This window comes from Electrophorus electricus, chromosome 11 (genome assembly GCF_013358815.1).
Source record: "Electrophorus electricus isolate fEleEle1 chromosome 11, fEleEle1.pri, whole genome shotgun sequence".
Classification (NCBI taxonomy): domain Eukaryota; kingdom Metazoa; phylum Chordata; class Actinopteri; order Gymnotiformes; family Gymnotidae; genus Electrophorus; species Electrophorus electricus.
The window spans coordinates 24,905,765-24,925,566 of NC_049545.1; the positions used below are offsets into that span (position 1 = coordinate 24,905,765).

At 45.6% G+C, this 19,802-nt stretch overlaps 1 protein-coding gene across 9 annotated transcripts in view; it reads left to right on the top strand.

Annotated features, from left to right (window-relative positions):
* nr3c2 (nuclear receptor subfamily 3, group C, member 2) overlaps positions 1-19,802 on the top strand; it is a 61,922-nt gene that overhangs the window by 31,499 nt on the left and 10,621 nt on the right. For all 9 annotated transcript variants that reach the window (XM_035531696.1, XM_035531694.1, XM_035531701.1 and 6 more), the window contains 3 exons: positions 6,307-6,434; positions 14,739-14,855; positions 16,783-17,100. In XM_035531696.1, coding sequence (XP_035387589.1) covers positions 6,307-6,434; positions 14,739-14,855; positions 16,783-17,100 — 563 coding nt within the window. The remainder of the gene's footprint in view (positions 1-6,306; positions 6,435-14,738; positions 14,856-16,782; positions 17,101-19,802) is intronic.

Consider the following 19,802-nt stretch of genomic DNA (forward strand, 5'->3'; position numbering starts at 1 on the left):
TAGAGATGATTGGGTTTAGAGAGAAGTCTGGACAGATGGTTGGGTTTAGAGATGGTTGGGTTTAGAAAGAAGTCTGGAGAGATGGATGGATTTAGAGATGGTTGGGTTTAGAGAGGTTGAGTTTAGCTGCAGGCTTGTTTGGATGGCTGTGTCTGGTTTAGACTCTTGGTGTGGCAGCACCAATGAAAACGTTTAATGAAAATGTACCCCGATACCACAGACTGAGCAGGACAAATGAACAGCCACTGCAGAGATCGTCATTACATACCGCATGGCAACGCTGCTGTCACAAGAAAACTCTCTATTTACCAAACAAGCCTGTCTGTTATACCAGTGTGGAATTGCCAAGGTGCACCAGAGGGATTTTGTTTTAGTTCATGAAGAGTTCTACATTTCCCAGAGGGCTAAGAGTCAATGTTGCTTGGTGTGGTTTTGAGAAAAAAAACAAAACATTCAAAATAATCAACCAGCCTGATGTGGAAATGCAGGTTTTCTAGTGGCAACAGCGGTGTGACACACACACACACACACACACACACATTCCCGGTTCAAAGGACTTCGTCTGCTGATGAACGGGTGTGATGAGATCTTCTGCCCCTCCGGTGGAATGAGCACACGCAGGCCGTGTCTCTCATCTCTGCTCAGGAACACGTCATTCCTGCTAATTCTTATCGCTAATAACGACCAGCTCTGTTTGGGATAGGAATGAGTAAACACCTGTGACCTGATATGAATCAAAGCTGAACGTTGAGGTGTGTGTTTACAGTGATGGACATGCACAGTTCTTGCTAAAGGCCCCTTTAGTCATATTCCCTTCCACACAGGACTCGACCACAGATGTGTTCTCCTCAGACAGAACCGGGAGATGACAAACCGGTCCAGCACACGCTGCCACTATGCCAGACGGTAAACCATCGAGCCATTCAGCTCATACATTCTCATCAGATCTTTTGAGCGTGCGGCGTAAGGCTCAGCCAAGTGCATGCTCTGTCACTCTGTGCTTTGACACAGCTCCCTGACGTGTGACCTGGAGCTGTGCTCCCTCTGCCAAGCCTGAGCTCGGTCGGCAGCTAGTGCAGGACAGAGCTGAGCACTGCACCAGGCCAGAGAGGACGTGGAGGCTTTTTGAGGTTTTTCCACACAGTTGTGCAGGCGAGAGATGTGTGAGGATGGCAGAGTGCTAGAGTAACGGTTCTTCAGGTATTGGGTACCTTTAGGCCTATGCGCACCTCCCAGGCTTCAGCCCTCCCCAGTCTCTTCCCTGCTGGGCTCCGCCACCTGAGCAGGAGGAGTAGAGAGTCAGAAGGATTAGCTGCATTGTCAAATAAACAGATCCCAGATCAGTGAACTTGCGCTTTGTATATGACTAATTTTTTGTTTGCTTTGAAAAAAGTTCGTTTCCTTTACATTTCCACGACATCTACTGTACCATGGCAAGAATGTGGCGCAGGGAATTATATATGTGATTTAATTATTATTCACAGTAGGTAAAGGTAAAGAAGACATTTCCTGCGTAAGGGTCCGGGTGCTTTGATTGCCTCATGCAAAGTGTTTATATTTATGATAATAACGGCAGTAAATATGTGGTTGCTGACACCAGCACACTCTGCCAAAGAGAACATAAGGTCACTCAGGACAAATGTACTGACACGTTAGACATTGAATTTTTTTCTTTTTTACAAGACAGCCTGCCGTTGCTTCAGTACCTTTCTAACAATGTTTAAACTGTCCAGTCGTGCTTAAGAATGATAATGAACCTCTGGAGAGCTAGAACATTACACCCACGTCTGGAGCAGACGAAACAGGCTCGGCACACACAGTGTGGCAAGAGTGAGTACTGATTTTTAAAGAAGAGTGAGTGATTCTTGAAGAGCACTGATTCTAAAAAAAAGTGAGTACTGATTCTTAAAGAAGAGTACTGATTCTTAAAGAAGCGTGAGCACCGATTCTTAAAGAAGAGTATCGATTCTAAAAAATTAGAACTGATTCTTAAAGAAGAGTATTATTCTTAAAGAAGAGTGAGCACTGATTCTTCAAGAAAGTTCCGATTCTTAGAGTACTGATTCTAAAAAGTTTTGATTCTTAAAGCGTGAGTACTGATTCTTAGAGTACTGATTTTTAAAGAAGAGTACTGATTCTTAAAAAAGAGTGAGTACAGACTACTAATTCTTAAAGAAAAGTGAGTACTGATTCTTAGAGTGAGTACTGATTTTTAAAGAAGAGTGCTGATTCTTAAAGAAGAGTGAGTGCTGATTCTTTGAGTGAGTACCGATTCTTAGTAAGTACTGATTCTAAACAGAGTATTGATTCTTAAAGAAGAGTGAGCACTGATTCTTAAAGAGCGAGTACTGATTCTTAGAGTGAGTACTGATTCTTAAAGAAGAGCGAGCACTGATTCTTAAAGAGCTAGTACTGATTCTTAGAGTGAGTACTGATTCTTAGTGAGTACTAATTTTTAAAGAGTACTGATTCTTAAATAGTGAGTACTGATTCTTTAAGAGTGAGTACTGATTCTAAAAGAAAAGTATTGATTCTTAAAGAAGAGTGAGCAGTGATTCTTAAAGAAGAGTGAGCACTGATTCTCCTAATCCAGTTAGGATTGTACAGGCTGTCAGGAAGAACCAACCCAAACAAAACATGCCCCAGTTCTGGAAGCTTTTCTGCAGCCTTGTCTGTTCAACAGCTGTTTCATAATTGATTGGTGGGCACTTGTTCACATATAACCCGCGTTTATAATTCACTGCCCCGCGTGCCTGCGTCTGCCCGGGGCCACATCCCCCATAGTGCTCAGCAAGTGTGCTGCACTGTCTGCAGCTTGTGAATATTACAGGCATATAAATGGTGTTTCTGTGTACTTCATTTGAAACAGGTGACCCCTCCTTCAGGGTCAGCCTCTAACAGAACTCGGAGGCTCCACAATCCCCCGAGGAGTTACCCACAGTCCTGTGCAGTGGGGGACAGGGTGGTGAGTGGGTGCAGTCATAATGTTCAGACCGTCTCCTTGTGGTTATGTAAGCGATTTTGTCCTCGCGTGTTTTACCTAAGCTACCTTTAGTGTGCGCTACATTCCAAGGTGTACGTTACGTAAGCCCTTGTGCTAAAGAGTGCCTGCTGTTGGTCTAAATCACTCTGCAGTGGAGCCTTCTCTCATGACCTGTACAGGACTCTCAGCTAGTGTTGTCTGTGCTTCTGCCCATGGTAACATCACACGTGCTTGCCCAGTTTAAGGGCCCACAATGGTCTAGTGAACAAAAGCACTCCCATCGAGCCCCCGGTCTCGCCTTAGGCGCCATGCATGCAGTTCGACTTAGCAGTGTCTTGTTTGTCAAAATCACACATGCACTTGTTTGTCACATGCACAAATGGCATTATGAGATGGGCTACCACCTTGAGCTGTTAACTCGACAACAGTTCTGAGAAACTTCACCACCAGCAACTGTGGCACAGGTAACATACCGACACCGCGGCAGTGGGTTACACCACACGGGTGACGCAGGAGAGAAGCATGCACAATCCAAACTCCCCCCAGTCGCTGTATTTACCACTTCAACATCTGCTCCGTAGACACACGTCTTTACCTTAATCCGAGTTTCTTTTAACACATATTTCTGTGGGTATTCAGCCGTTTAATATTGCTGTAACCGTCTGTTTACTCTTAAATATGTCATGTCTGCTGCATGCATCGAGTGACGGTCGAGCCGGTCTGGACCTGCCCAGCTAGAGGCTGGAGAATCAGGGGTTGCTTGGAGACTTTCCTCATTTGTCTCAATATATTTGTCGATTAAATTACTGATCAAAGAATTGATTAATTATTGGCTGCCGGAATGATCTCGTCTAGCGCTGTGTTACTAGGCTACATTCATATTATCAAGCTGAAGTGACACAAATCAGATTTCTTTTGCTTTAATGTGATACAGATTAGATGTTTTCAGCGTGGTGTGGACACGCGCATGCAGAAGTCAGCACATGCATTCCTTTCGAAGAGTAGGAAATATTAATTTCATGCCTTCTGTACGCTACGTCAGACTTAAAAACTGCGAGTTGTAATTTCGCATGCTGTAGCGTCATGTTCCGTCATCCCGTCCTGGGCTGAGCATGGATCCAGCTCCGATCCACGAGACCTGAACGAGACCGACTGGTTTGGCGGTCACGCGGCGTTCTCCTTGGACGTGTGCACGTAGAGTTGATGTCATCAGCTACAATGGAGGAGAGGAACAGTGCCGGTCACAGCACGCAGAAACGCACCTGCTGGCCGTCCGATGGTTTCACGCCTCCTGTGCTGTTTGCCGTCCTGAGAACGCGCGGCTCACCTGAGTTTCCACCATTACTGAGTTACCATTCAGCCATTAACTATGAGTCATCGCACAAAAATGACGTCTGGTGTTGGTGACGCAGGTGACTCGGTATGGACGTGTGCACGTGCACCGTTTTCGGCGTGTCGACGCGTTCACATTGCAGACAGATGCAGATGCAGGTCACTGGCAATTATGAATGTGATCCGTCAAGACAGGCAACTCCGATCTGAGCACAAAACTTGGCTGAGTGCTGCTGTCCTTTAACTGTAGGCTACAAACACGTGCCCATCACACACCTGAACACGTCTGCTGTTTTACAAGCGATCGCTGACCCACTTACCCCACCAACAGTAGAAGGCACCTTTTCAAACTGTTGGCTTTTTCTTTTTTCACCCTTCTTGTAGTCTCATGTGGAACGAAGCTTTCTGACGGGAAAACATAATTGTCTCTGAGATTGTCCTGGCGAATGGTTGAACTACGCCGGGCTGGAAGTGTGCTGGGCGTGGGTGGTGCTATGGTGGGTGGCTCCCAGTGCCCACAGTTCCGCCCCGCCACAGACATGCCAAGCAGCCAACAAACTGAATGTGTGTTTAGATGACCGCGATAGAATTTGGTCACCTTCCTGGATTGAGTCGGGAGACGAAGTGGAGAGTGTCACAGACCGTGGCCGGCTCGTTAAGGTGTCACGTTGTCCAAATGTATCTTGCCTTATCGATAACGATGGGAAGGAGCTCCTTAGCAAATGAGGAGGAAATGGAAGGGGGGACAGTAGAAAAACTCCGGAACTGCTCGGAAACATACTTGGAATATGTAAACCCCAGATATACTGTTTATAGAAAAACTGCTCATTTTTGCACATGATGAAGGCCCCTACCCCCACCGGGTTGAAAGTTTTAGCCTACATTTAAAAAAGAAATTCTCAACCCCCTATAATATGAATTTCAGTTCCTATCAATGTAAGAGCATGATAGTCAGATTTAAGGATTGTCTTAATAAGCGGGTATATGTACACCAGCGTCGTGTGAGACTAGAACAGGGTGCCCTTTGACCTGTTTTCTGGAGTCTCAGCTGCCCATGTAGGTTGTTGCTGGTGGTCTGGACGCCTTTATAGGGTGACTTTGAGGAGATGTGCTCAACACAGTTCTGCAGCGTCCTGCCCGCTCAGACTATGTCAGCTTGTGTTGCCTGATTTAATCAGATTTCTGCACAGTCAGCCCGACTATTTGGAGAACACGCCTAGGGTTTTTCATTTTTTACTGTTTCAATTTCATTTGAAGGACACAGGTAAAATTTTACCCATTCTCTTGACCTCACTGCTGTTTTATGATCTTCTTTGGCTATTTATGTTGCTTTCATTGGTTCTGATGGAAATTGGTTTCCTTGTGGTTATTTCTTTGTTTCTTCCTCGCTCCTGCCCGTGCTTGGCGTGAGGTGTCCGTGGAACACACGAAAGCACTGCTGGGAGTTGTTTGGTTTCTGAGGTTTGCTCTGGGAACCACCCTGAAAGCTTTCCGTTTGGAACTACATGGTGAAGCATACGTTATGAGTCACTGGCATATGCCGAGCACTACGGGTGCCTGGAGGGGCAGAAATGCATTACACACTTCACCCGGCAGAGGGGAGGAACAGCATGGGCTATTTCAATGAGTCAATAAATAAACTACTTCTTTTGTTTGTTACCTTGTTTGTTTGTCAGGCGAGACGCGAACCCTAAACATTTACACCGCGCACTCTGTCACTCTCATTTGCTAGTCACTGCAGCATAAAAAGGTAAAAACTCAGAAAGAGGTTGAGTTTTATGTTAAAGTTAAAAAAGTGGTTGATGCTTTACGTTAAAGGTAAAAGGTTGAATTTTACGTTAAAAGAGGGTGAGTTTTACATTAAAAGTGGTTGAGTTACGTTAAAGACGTTACATTAAAGAGAAGTGTGTGTTGTGTTGGGTGCTGTTGTAGCTGGTTTATTAATAACTGTGCTGTAAGACTAATGAGAGATCGGTGTGTCCCCCTCACAGCGGGACGCTGAGACATTCGTCCTCCACAGCTAAAGTCTGCCTGGTGTGTGGCGACGAGGCATCTGGGTGCCACTACGGTGTCGTCACGTGTGGGAGCTGCAAAGTCTTCTTCAAAAGAGCAGTGGAAGGTACGGCGCTAACACTCCGTCACGCTCCGTCACACTCCATCACGCTAAAGTTTAACTCCACTTCAGCATTTTTCTTGTTAGCCACATATTTTATTTTTCTGCCTGATTATGTACCATTCTGTTCTTATTTTCCACAGGATTTAGCCAGTGACTGTTTGGGGTACTTTGCATGCACCAGTTAGTATTATTTTTGCAGGTGCTAAATATTTCACCCGGGATTTGTATAACGGCAGCGGGGCCTTTTCACGGAAGAACCAAGCAGAGCGTAGAGACAGCACAGTATGAACGGACTCACGTCCAACAGCTCTTTAATTGGTGGGGGGTGGACTGCGTTTAATGTGCGGCACCATAGCAGACCCCTGCCCTCTCTCGGCCTTTACCGAGGGTCACCTGCACCTGAGCAGTCTGGCTACACTAAGCTGCACTTTTGTTGGGAGCCTTCTAATAGAGGTCTTTTGTTTTTGACAGGAAGTGCTCTGAATATAATAATCGAAATTAGATACTTTAATATTATGGCTAAAAAAACTCAAACAAAAAACAATAGATTTCTTTTACAAATTTCCCCCAAACTCTAACGCTGTCCCAGGGTTAGTGAGCTGGGACACATATACATGGTTTTGAGAGCTTTTAACCGTGGCCTTGGGGGTCATTTCCTTATTCTGGAGAGGCAGACATGCTCTGTGTGTGCGGGACAGTGTGTATTGTAATGCAACCCCAGCATTAGAACTCAACTGCCTGAAACCTCAAGCTAAGCTCTGCTGCTCCCATCTCCAAGGAAAAACTCCAGGAGAAAACGCAGACTAAGCAATCAGACAGGCCCAAACCGCACATGGCAGGATCTCGCAGATGGAGAAACAGAGGAAGAGCTCCTATGAATGTGTGAATGTGTGTGAAGGCCAACACGAGGGATTTCTGGAAGTCTAGCAACTGCCGAATCATCCCGATGTGTGGAGCTGCAGTTCAGTGCCACACTGGTTCTGGTTCTTTAAAGTCCACATTGTTGAAATGCAAGATAAGGAAGTCCGGTGTACATGTGACGGTCCAGGGAAACACCTGTGATGCAGAGTGAGCTCTCTCCTCAGGTTTGCGCTGGAGACCAAGTGCCGGAACGGTCATCCGCCTGGTTCCACCCTGAACGAGCGCAGCTACACAGTTTCTCGCGTCACAGGCAGTTTCTCCTTCTCTTTTCATTTTACGTGCTACAAATGTACAGTAGCTAAATGAACTCCTAGAAGCTTTACAGCGTGTGAAACCTGCCTTCTGTCTGAGCATGAGCCCCACTCTCTGTAACTCGTCTGGATGAGTGTGTGGATGCTGGAGCCCTTACACACGCTGTAAACATGTCGAAAGACAAGATCTGCCTCCTTTCTGTCCTTTTCCTGCTCCCCGGGACATACGGGCTGCGAGAGTAGACAGCAGAAGATCCTTTCACACACGTCCCCCCAACCCTTTTAAGTCTCAACTCAATGACAGATGCTTGGTGTTAATTTCGGGCTGTGGCAGACTCCCTGGAGGCCTGGACTCATGAAATGGAGCAAATACAGGGTTTAGTTTAAACTTGGAGGTTAGCTGCAGTTTTAGGACTTTACAAAATGACGCAGGTCCAACCGGATCCGCAGATATTTATTAATACTTTTAATAAATCACAACCAAGGTGTCGTGGTGATTCTTAAATGCCTCCAACACAACATTCTCTTCTGTCCTTTAAAGCGCTCCGTGGCCGTGTGTCCGTGTGTCCTCGTGTACTGCAGAATTCCTGCCCCCGTTCATTCCGTCCGACTCAGGTGTCCTCGCTGTCTCCAGGGTCAGACTCTCCACCGTGGGTGGATGGGTGGTTGGTGTTGCTCCACCTTCTCTCCTTCTCCTGTCTCTCTAACTTTTAAAACTCAGTGTAAAACCTCTGTTTCTCTCAGTACTTCCATTCCATGTTTGTAAAGTCACCTTGGGTTTTTGTGATATAAATCTATCCTATAGTTATTATTATTATTATTGTTATTATTAATTAGAGAAGCAAACACTGGCTGTAATAACCATGCTAATAATAGAATATTTTTTAGATAATCAAATTAATAATACTGGATTCTATTCCAGGGTCTGTTAATAAGTCAAGGCCTGTTTTAGCAGCAGTTTAAGATCACTGACCTCCATGGAGTAATATCTCCCATATATTTCCTGAACTTATGAATTTCAGACTCCTTGTGCAATCGACATATAGTTACTCTTTTATATAGAAAGATGTTGTAAAATGAGGACTAAACTGCTGTGTTTAATGATTAAACTAATAAAAATAAACACCTGCTAAGCACGTAATGCCAATATAGATGATAAATCAAACTAAAATAAATAAATAAAACTGCATTATTACAAAAAAGAAAGTATAATTTAATAGGTAAAAATAAACGTTTAGTAAATAAGGCACGAAATGGAAACTGTAAATGTCATATTGTATGTGTAAAGCGGAAGAGTGTGCGTGTGTGTGTGTGTGTGTGAGTATGTGTGTGTGTGTGTGTGTGTGTGTGTGTGTGTGTTTAAGCAGAGTGTCCTCTTATGTCTTCTGGAACATGAGGAAATACCTCACCTGCAAAAGCTAATAATGCTAATATTACAAGAGCAAGACCAGTTCATGTTACCTGGTTCCAACTGGAATTCATGGTGAGACAATGTTTATTTTTTGGTTGTATTTCTTTAGCAGGAAAAACCCAGGTCCTGTGGCCTGCCGTAGTGTAAAGAGGAGTCTGACTGTGTGTGTGTGCGTGCACCAGTACCTTACCTGACCTCAGCCTAGTTTCAGAACGAGAGGGAGAATGAGAGAAGAGAGGGGAGGAAGAGAGACAGAGAGAGAGAGAAAGAGCATGCAGGGGAACGCAGGAGGAACAGGACAGACGATAGATAGACAGAAATAGAGGGGAAGAGAAGAGACTAGTGAGAGAGGGGTAGAACAGAAAGGGTGGAGAAGAGAGTGAAACAGATCGGAAGGAAAGAAAGTGAAAGAGGGAGCTGGCGACAGAGAGAGAGAGAGAGAGAAAGCGATGTGTCAGTGTGGAGACGAGGTATTAGGTGGAGGCAGAGATACGAGAGCACTGCGGAACATGAGCATCAATACAGCAGGGCAGTAATACAGCACACACAGGGAGGTGCTTTTTTCTTCATCAAAGGCACCTGTCCTCATTAAGATACTGACTTAGACAATTCCAGCACAGAAGCACACTGAAGGGGAAAAGGCTGTTCACTGTTGTTCATGTTCCTTTAATACACATGCAGGACAGGAAATGACTGTTGGTTGGCATGTGGAATCACTTCCTGGAGAACAGAATGGGCGAGGACTGTTGCTGGACTGTTGTATGGGGTTTGTGTGCTGAACTGTTGAGTAAGATTATTTAAACCACTTTAATTTTGAAAAATTGGACACACGGCTTTGGTAAACAAACACAAGAGTTAGTGGTTTTGGGTGTGTGTGTGCACATGTAGGTTTACATAGCCAAACTGGAGATGTTTGAAGTCACCAGCCACTATTAATTGCTGTTTCTCCTGTGTCAGTAAGGATGTATCTTATTTGGGTTTCTTATTTAGGTAATATGTTCAACCAAACACTCCACAGTAGAATTCCCAGAGGCATGGTTGCCAGTATCAACACTGTAATTCCCCTGTGTGCGTGCGTGCATGTGCGTGCGTGCGTATGTGCATGCGTTTTGTGTTTGAGCTTTATGGACTCTGTTTAGTGCTACAGAATTATGGGGTAGTTCAGATGGGGCAGAGCAGGTGGGGCAATTCAAAGGGGCAGTTCATAGCTGTCGTTCCTTTCTTGTCACTGGGATGCAATGTCATGGACCAATGACAAAGGAAATATCAAGCAATGATATTTTGCAAATATTTTAGTGTGAAATAACTGCACTGAGGTGGGAGCTTTCTGTAGCTCTAATTCTGAAGATGTTTAAGAATCTGTGTGAAAAGCCCGGAGGTGTGTGACAGCGATGGTACACGGTTCAGTGTCTGCACTGTGCAGTGTTTGCAGGATTTACAGTGTCTGCAGTGTTTGCAGGATTTGCAGTGTCTGCAGTGTTTGCAGTGGCTGAGAAGCGAACAAGCGCGTCAGCCTTTTGCTGTTTTCTCAGCATCAACACACTTTTGAGTCATTACCCGCTCTGACTCCAACCAAAGTCCCAGTCCACAGAGAGGCTGTTTGTTGACACACTGCTGCTTGGCCCTGTAAACATCTCCATATGGGTTCCTGAGCGTTGGTGCCTGATTCATGTCCGCCGCTCAGATGTCAGCGCTGACATTTGATGCTACTTTTCGTGGGCTATTATTTTACCTCCCGCACTGCACCACACTGAAAAGTGAGATTACCCTGCCCTGTCTGTGTCATTTAAGGACAAATCCCCAGTGTTTTACTCATGAATGACAGGATTTTGTGCCAATCAAGCGTTAATTTGGAAGAGGAGCCATTCACTTCATCATTTAAAAATGATGGAGACTGGACAGAGGAATTCTGCGTGTGACACACCTGTGGAGACATGAGGAATGTTTGTTTAGGAATGAATCTGAAAAAAACCCTCAGCCTGTTAACGAACTGCTACCACTTTTATATGTATAACACCCATTATTGTAAATGAATCAGACTTCTTGTAAAGGAATCAGACTTATCGTAAAGGACTGGGACCTCCAGGCTGTCATGCGCAGCACTGTGAGGCTGTTTTTTGTTGCAGCTGAGATATCAGTTTAAAGGCTGAGGATAACAGTGATGCGTAAGCCAGCCAACACTCTGACGATCACCTCTGCTCCTGCGTCCTCACCTCAGCTGACCCCTGTGTGCTCTCCATGATCTGCCATCTCCTCCACCTGCTCTGTCATTCCTTTGTTCTTTGACATCAATGCAAAATTCAGGAGCGCTGGGACGACGTATCTTTTGTAGGTCAACCAACGTCGTGGTGCGGATCAAATCGTGAGTGTCTGTGTTTTCACCGTCAGCACGGTTTGGGGACGTGAGTGGGTGTGGCAGCCCGCTGATTTGTTTACACTGCAGATAGGACCTTTGGGCCTGCTTGCTGGTAGTGTCCGGAAGCCATATCAGCTCATCTGAGTAACCATGGCAACCTGTTTTGGGATCCCGAGCTGGAATATCAACCCCAATATATACTACAGTGGGAATGCAGTTTTATCTAAACAGTCTGTCTGTGGGAGAGTTGTGGACATTTCCACACATCCAGACAAGGAATCTGCAAGATGTGTGACATGAAACTAGGTTACGAAACTGTGGATTCCCAGAGGGAAAATCGTGTGGAGGTTAGAGGGGAGTGTGTGGAGGTGAGTGGAGGTTAGAGGGGAGTGTGCGGAGGTGGAGAGGGGAGTATGTGGAGGTGAGTGGAGATTAGAGGGGAGTGTGTGGAGGTAGAGAGGGGAGTGTGTTTAGATGCAGCATTTGTGAATTCAGCGCTACAGGCATAAGGAAATGACACACAGGAAGTGGTGTATGGCGGCAGGAAGCTTGTGCAGTTTGTCAGACTAATTAGAGCGCTGGGTGCTTCGTCTGAGCTCCAACTCTGGCCCCTCTGAGGACGTTCATTCAGGATAGACAGCCAGCGCTGGGATTGGGAAACAGAGCAATGTTGGTTTGAGGATTTAACAAATGGAGGTGGGATCATTTGGGCCTCATGTGAAAGTCTGTGTCCAGCACCAGTAGATTAGAAGACCTGCATGGATGCATTGTGGGCCTTGTTTCCACAGCTGCCGTTGCAGTGGTGAAGGTACTGTACTAGTAATCAGTAGGTTGCCAGTTCAAGCCCCACCACAGCCAAGTTGTTGCTGTTGGGCCCTTGACCCTCAATTATTCAAGTTGTACTCAGTTATAATTGTAAGTCACTTTGGATAAAAGCGTCAGATAAACGTAAACGTGGTGCTGAGTGGCGCTGCTAGCGTGAAGGGCTAATTGGAGTGAGGCCCCGGTGTTCCCCTGTCCAAATCTAGGTCAGAAACACGAGCCCCTGCCTCCAGGAAACCGGACCCCAGGAAGCAATAAGACGTGCTGTCTCAAAGGAGACGCCCACATGGGCCCAAGAGGTTGAATGGATGTGACATGTGGTGTCATGTTGGAAAACAGAGAGGTCCGACTGGGCGGGGGGGCGGGGGGAGGGTTTCCGAGCTGGGCGCTGGGAAACTCCCCTGGGGATATTCCCCTCGGAATGGGCACGCAGCCTGAGTCCTGTGTCTGACTCAAAGAGCGTTCAGGACAGTCGCCACCACAGTAGAGGGACGGCACATGCTAGGCTAACATCACCCAGCTCAGGGACGGCACACGCTAGGCTAACATCAAGCTAGGCTAACATCACCCAGCTCAGGGACGGCACACGCTAGGTTAACATCAAGCTAGGCTAACATCAAGCTAGGCTAACATCACCCAGCTCAGGGACGGTACACGCTAGGTTAACATCAAGCTAGGCTAACATCACCCAGCTCAGGGACGGTACACGCTAGGTTAACATCAAGCTAGGCTAACATCACCCAGCTCAGGGACGGTACATCCTAGGCTAACATCAAGCTAGGCTAACATCACCCAGCTCAGGGATGGCACATGCTAGGCTAACATAACACCCAGATCAGAGCTAACCTCAGCTTTTGATGTCTCAAGCCGCTGAAACTACACTAAATGATAAACTTTTTCTTTCATGTGGTCATGAAATGGTCCCTGCTGTATGTGTTACAGTGCAAGTTATAGTAATGACACTTATGAAAAAGATGATTTACTACCTAAAAAGACAGTTAGTCAATCAAATCTGTGGTCCCAAATGCTAATTATCTGTGGTTCTGTATTTGTGGTTCTGTATGTGTGTTTCTGTAGCGGTGGTTCTGTGGTTTTGTAGTTGTAGTTCTGTAGCTGTGGTTCTGTGGTTTGTAGTTGTGGTTCTGTGGCTATGGTTTTGTGGCTGGCCTCAAGTTAACAGTTGACCAAAGAGTGCCTTGACTTGAAGTAAATGTTCCAAAGCTTTGAGTGTTTAACAGTGACAGCCTGTTTGTGCAGAGAGGAATACATATACTATAAAAGTACAGACACATACAAGGAACGCCTTCCGCTACCCAAAACGTGTGTGCGTGTGTGTGCTTGTGCGTGCGTGCGTGTGCGTGCGTGCGTGCGTGCATGTGTGTGTACTCAGAAAATGCAAGCATGCATGTGTGAAAGCGTTCCCACAACCTCTTTGCCTCTCTTTCTCTGTCTCAGACATGAAAGCTCACACAATAAACACACACACACACACACTTTTGGGGCAATGATTAATAGGATTTGTGGGACAGTTCAGAGTAGTGGGCACTGTGCCAGCAGGGAACAGATGTCGGGACCTGTCTGTATTTGTGCTTGACCCAAACAGAAAGGTGGAGGGTTAGGGAGGGAGGGGTGGAGGAGGTTTGGGCGGAGGTGGGCTTGTGTATTTCCTCTGTTGCAGTTTACTGTTTTTTAGAGCAAGAAAAATTGGCTTATGTAACAGGTCATGTGACAGAGCCAGAAATAGTGGTGGATCTACAGCTGCCAGTGGCCCTGCAGGCTGAGCGCGTGTGCCCGGCCAACCCGCCTGCACCCACCCGGAGTGGTACAGCCATGCTCAGGCACACAGACCCATCTGGACGCCCTCACGTAGGCGAAGGGCCTGGGGTCGGAGGAAGTTAGGAGAAAGAGAGGGAGGGAGAGAGAGAGAGCGAGAGAATCCAGTAAGCAGTAAGGGACAGGAAGAGTTTAAGAATGAGCGTGACGAATGGAGAGGGCAAATGGTGTTGATTTAGACCGTGTGAGTGAACGAGCAGAAAAGAGTGTATAACATCACACACACACACAGAAGAAGAGAGAGAGAGTGTGTTTGTGTGTCACACACACTCTCAGAGCAGAAGAGAGTGTGAATGACACACACTCGACCTCCTGTGTTCAGTCAACACCTGCCAGGCCAAAGCTGTGTCCGCCAGTCTGCGTCTGTGTGCTGCTCTCCAGCCTAGCTGACTGAGGGGAGGAGTCAGGGACGTCTGCTCCGCCCCTGCATGCAGCGTTGTGACATGTCTGGATCGACTTGGTTGTTTTCATTTCTGTAGTCAGCCATAGTCAGTAAGGTGTAAGAAGCACACAGACAGAACTTGCTTTACGTGTTGGAGGTACTGTTGGTGTAATTCACCAGACACACTGTTCATCATCCCTCTGCTTTTGCAGGCTGTCTGACCGCTACATGTCAGTCTGCTGAAGCTAAAAACCATTTCAAAATTATATGTAACATGTTCAGATACAAACTCTCCCTCCCCCTCATGTTCTTTCTCTCTCTCTCTCCACAGGCCAACACAACTACCTATGTGCTGGGAGAAATGACTGCATCATTGACAAGATCCGGCGGAAGAACTGTCCTGCATGCAGGGTGCGGAAGTGTCTCCAAGCAGGGATGAATCTGGGAGGTAGAGTTCACCACGCTTACTGCGAAAACCACGCTTACTGCGAACACCACACTTACTGCGAACACTACTTACTGTACTGTGAACACCATGCTTACTGTACTGTGAACACCACGCTTACTGTACTGTGAACACCACACTGGAAACTTCTTCCAAAATGTCTGCCCTTAAACAACTCTTTAAGAGCTTTAGAGAAGCAGAACATCTAGAGAACAGATGAGGTTCAAAACATGAATTGATCTCCTGCAACTCTGCAGCTCTCTGATGTTCAATTATTACTGTATGCAGACTGGAAATAATGGAAAGCAGAAACTTACATGAAAAAAGTGGAAGAAAGATGTTTCTGAGAGAGAGAGTTATTCCTTTCTGCGTCATATTCTTCCATCTTGAGGAATGACATGACATTATCAGAATATCGAAACAAAGCTCTCCACTTGCCACACAGTGATGCGATTAGGATTACTGGGTTTTGGTCTCATATTTCCATATTGGGATTACTGGGCTTTTGTGTCATATTGCTGTATTGGGATTGCTGTTTTTTTTTTTATATTGTCATATTGGGATTACTGGGCTTTTGTGTCATATTGCCGTATTGGGATTACTGGGCTTTTGTGTCATATTGCCGTATTGGGATTACTGGTTTTTTTTTATATTGTCGTATTGGGATTACTGGGCTTTTGTGTCATATTGCCGTATTGGGATTACTGGGCTTTTGTGTCATATTGCCGTATTGGGATTACTGTTTTTTTTTTATATTGTCATATTGGGATTACTGGGCTTTTGTGTCATATTGCCGTATTGGGATTACTGGGTTTTTGTGTCATATTTACAGTTTTAATATCAGAAATGACAAAGATTACACCTAACAAAAATTATTACAATTTGTAATAAACAGAAACATCCTCACAGCTCTACACTAGATCATATATGATCATATACCAAGTAAAGTTTATATAGTTTCTGAAAAATGCAAGACTTTCTGATAAGATGTGCCCTTATCATTTATAATTCCTGAGGGGGAAAAAAAACTACTTTAAAATGTCACTAAGGACTATTAAGGAAATTTGGCAGCATGACAGATTAGTCAATGACCAATGATACCCAACGATTCCAAGATGACAGCAGACAAAACAAGTTCAAAACAGGCTCAACCCTCATTCCTGGTCTGATCGCTGCCCTTGTTTGAGCCCTAAGCCTGCGTGGCTCCGCACAAATGACTGGGATTGTCCTCTTTTAAAACGTAATGAGTGATTGTGAGAAGTCTTGCGTAAGAGTCTTTCAGTAAGTGATGGTAAATGAGTGCAGGATGTCTAAAGGTGAGGAGAGACGTCTCCCAGGTCTGCTGTGGCTGGAATGGGCCTGGTTTGCTGTGGTTTGAGTGACAGGTCCTTATATCAGGTCTTGTTCTGTGAGCTGTCGCCTATCAAACCATAGCAATTTATTTTCTATTTTTATGCGTCATTGCAAGCCAAACAAACACAATTTCCATCAAATTGGATTTTTAAGTACTGCCTAAAACAACGGTGTAATTCCGAGTTGTCTTTGTTTTGTCACTGCCTGTCTGTTCATAACCACCTCGTGTATGTATTTAAATCTATTAACACCACGTTTCCTATGAAACATCATAGTTCTTAAAACAACTGTATTTATTTATTTTCTCCCTCTTATTCACTCACTCACTCACTCACACACACACACACACACACACACACACACACACACACACACACACACCACTCTAATGATCTCTGAGTCATGCTTTTTGAGTACAGAACTATCCTCAACTATCTTACTTTAGTAGGACAAAAGAACCCAGGAGAATAATCTAGAAATCTAGGAAAAAACAAATGAACAACAACAGCAAACAAACAAACAAACAACCTAGCAACATTTTCACCCTTTTTTGTTATTTTTTTCATCCTCTGGCCAGCACGGAAGTCCAAGAAGTTGGGTAAGCTGAAGACGGTGAGCGAGGACTCGTCTCAGCAGGGCCCCAAAGACGCGCCGTCATTCCTCGGTTCAGAGAAGGAGCTAAACTCCGCCATGGCACTGGTTCCCCACGGCGCCGGGGTCATGCCCTACCTGTCTCCTTCCGTGTGCAGCATCCTGGAACTCATTGAGCCAGAGATGGTGTTTGCCGGCTACGACAACACGCAGCCCGACACGACTGATCACCTGCTCTCCAGTCTCAACAAGCTCGCCGGAAAACAGATGATCCGCGTGGTCAAGTGGGCCAAAGTACTTCCAGGTACGCCAGTTTGAGGTCCACGGTACTCTACAGTAGAGTTTAGTCCAGGCCCATGGAGGTCCACGGTACTCTACAGTAGAGTTTAGTCCAGGCCCATGGAGGTCCACGGTACTCTACAGTAGAGTTTACTCTAGGCCCATGGACGTCCATGGTACTGTACAATAGAGTTTAGTCCAGTCCAATGGAAGTCCACGGTACTCTACAGTAGAGTTTAGTCCAGGCCCATGGAGGTCCATGGTACTCTACAGTAGAGTTTAATTCAGGTGTCTGTGCAGCACATGTAACTCAGCCAGTGAAGGTGTTTAGGAACCACTGAATTCCAGAGGCAGGTTGGGTTATGACTGCACAGGGCAGCGGTTGTTCATACTGTGCATGTCTGCTACACTAATATACCAGAGCTGAAGATAAGCAAGCATTATTCAGCCTCCTGTGAAATGTGCTTTAAACAAACAAACAAATACACAAAAATCACATTGGAGTTGCTAAAAATAATCAGAACTAGCAGCAGTCTGTTAGCGCTCCATAGAGACCTGAGAGGAAATGACATACCAAACGCTCCCTTCCACTGTTTGAAGTCTTCAGTTTGTTTCCATTGGAAAAACTCATCAGAACTTCAGGAGAAACACAGCAGTTTAACACATTCACATAATAACATAATTTAACAATATATAACTTAATTAACATTTTTTTAAGTTAATATTAGTTTTAACAGTAAAAGCAGGCTGTTACAGTATAAAAAGTCTGCAACAATTCTGGGTTTTCTCGTTTCTTTCAATTTGTCAGCTTGTTAAATAATCAATGATCATTGATTCAGTGATTCCTACATACGCAGAGCCCTTGTAGTGTAATCTCTCTTCTGGTGTCGTAGAACTGAATTAGAGTTTTTGTTGTCATTTTAGTCTTTATTAAGTGGCTGTAGAATAAACTAAAGTTTTGTAAAGATTCGGCCCTTCACAGTGGTGCTTTTCTCCTCTGAGGATTCATTTGCTGTATTGCAATTATTTGATACCAGGGTGTCCGCTTGCTATATCCAGATATAGAACTAGAAAGGCAGTCAGACACCAAAGGAAACTGGGCCTCCATGACTTTCAGAGACACGCTGTAAGATCAGGAGTACTGCATTAGTGGAGGAGGGATTCCCATGCAGTCCAGTGGTAGTGGGTGGTGGTAACCCGTAACGATGCTCACTGTCCAGTACTAATACCAGTACTAGCCTGTCATAATACTAGCCCATACCAGTACTAGCCTGTCATAATACTAGCCCGTACTAGTACTAGCCTGTCATAATACTAGCCCATACCAGTACTAGCCTGTCATAATACTAGCCCATACCAGTACTAACCTGTCATAATACTAGCCCATACCAGTACTAGCCTGTCATAATACTAGCCCATACTAGTACTAGCCTGTCATAATACTAGCCCATACCAGTACTAGCCTGTCATAATACTAGCCCATACCAGTACTAACCTGTCATAATACTAGCCCATACCCGTACTAGCCTGTCATAATACTAGCCCATACCAGTACTAGCCTGTCATAATACTAGCCCATACCAGTACTAACCTGTCATAGTACTGGCCCATACCAGTACTAGCCTGTCATAATACTAGCCCATACCAGTACTAACCTGTCATAATACTGGCCCATACCAGTACTAGCCTGTCATAATACTAGCCCATACCAGTACTAACCTGTCATAATACAAGCCCATACCAGTACTAACCTGTCATAATACCATGTTACAGCCTGACACATTGCATGGTAATTGGTCGCTAACTGGTTTTGCCACATTTCACTTTAGCGCTCAAAGTTTTTTGCCAGACTCTGACACCCATGTCTGGCAGCATGTCTGTTGTTTCTGGGTCAAAAGTCACTTGACACTTGAACCAGTTAGGGTGATTGCTTTTTAATGGGACGTACACACAGGACTGTAGCATGTCGGGAAGCACACTGGCACTCTTGGCGAGGTTCCCGCAGTCCCGATACCATGGCCTCTCTCTACTGGAAACGTGACAGGTGACTCAGGTGCTCTCCACTCCTCAAACCAGTTCTTCTTCACCGATGAGCTGTGTGAGTGCTCTCGTTCACCTCACGCTGCAGGTCGGGTGAGTGCGTAGATGTACGGAGAACTCCAGAGAGGTGGCAGAAATATTCTCTGGAGATAACAGGCTGGAGAATGCAGGCCTGCTGCAGACTGTAGTGTGTGTTAGTGTGTGTTAGTGTGTGTTCTTCAGGAGTGTATGGCATGGACACAAATATTAACCCAGCCAGACACTCGCCAGTGGATCAAGACACGCAGGTCACCTCCTTGTACACACATCCAGTTAGCGGAATGTTGTTTACCTGCCTGTTCACCCAACACAAGTCTGATTTTAACACACACACACACACATACACACACACACACACACACACACACACACACACACACACAGACAGACACATACATGAACACACATGCAGTCTCTGCTTACCAACCACAGGGGAACTTCTCTCTTCTGTTTGCCCTCAGCTGGTGGTGGCGGGTGAGGTCCCGTAGACTCCTGTGCTCTGTAGACTGATGCCTGTGGTCTCTCTCCATCTCTCTCTCTCTCTCCACCCCCCTCTCTCTCCATCTCTCCATCTCTCTCTCTCCACCCCTCTCTCTCTCCATCTCTCTCCACCCCTCTCTCTCCATCTTTCTCTCTCCATCTTTCTCT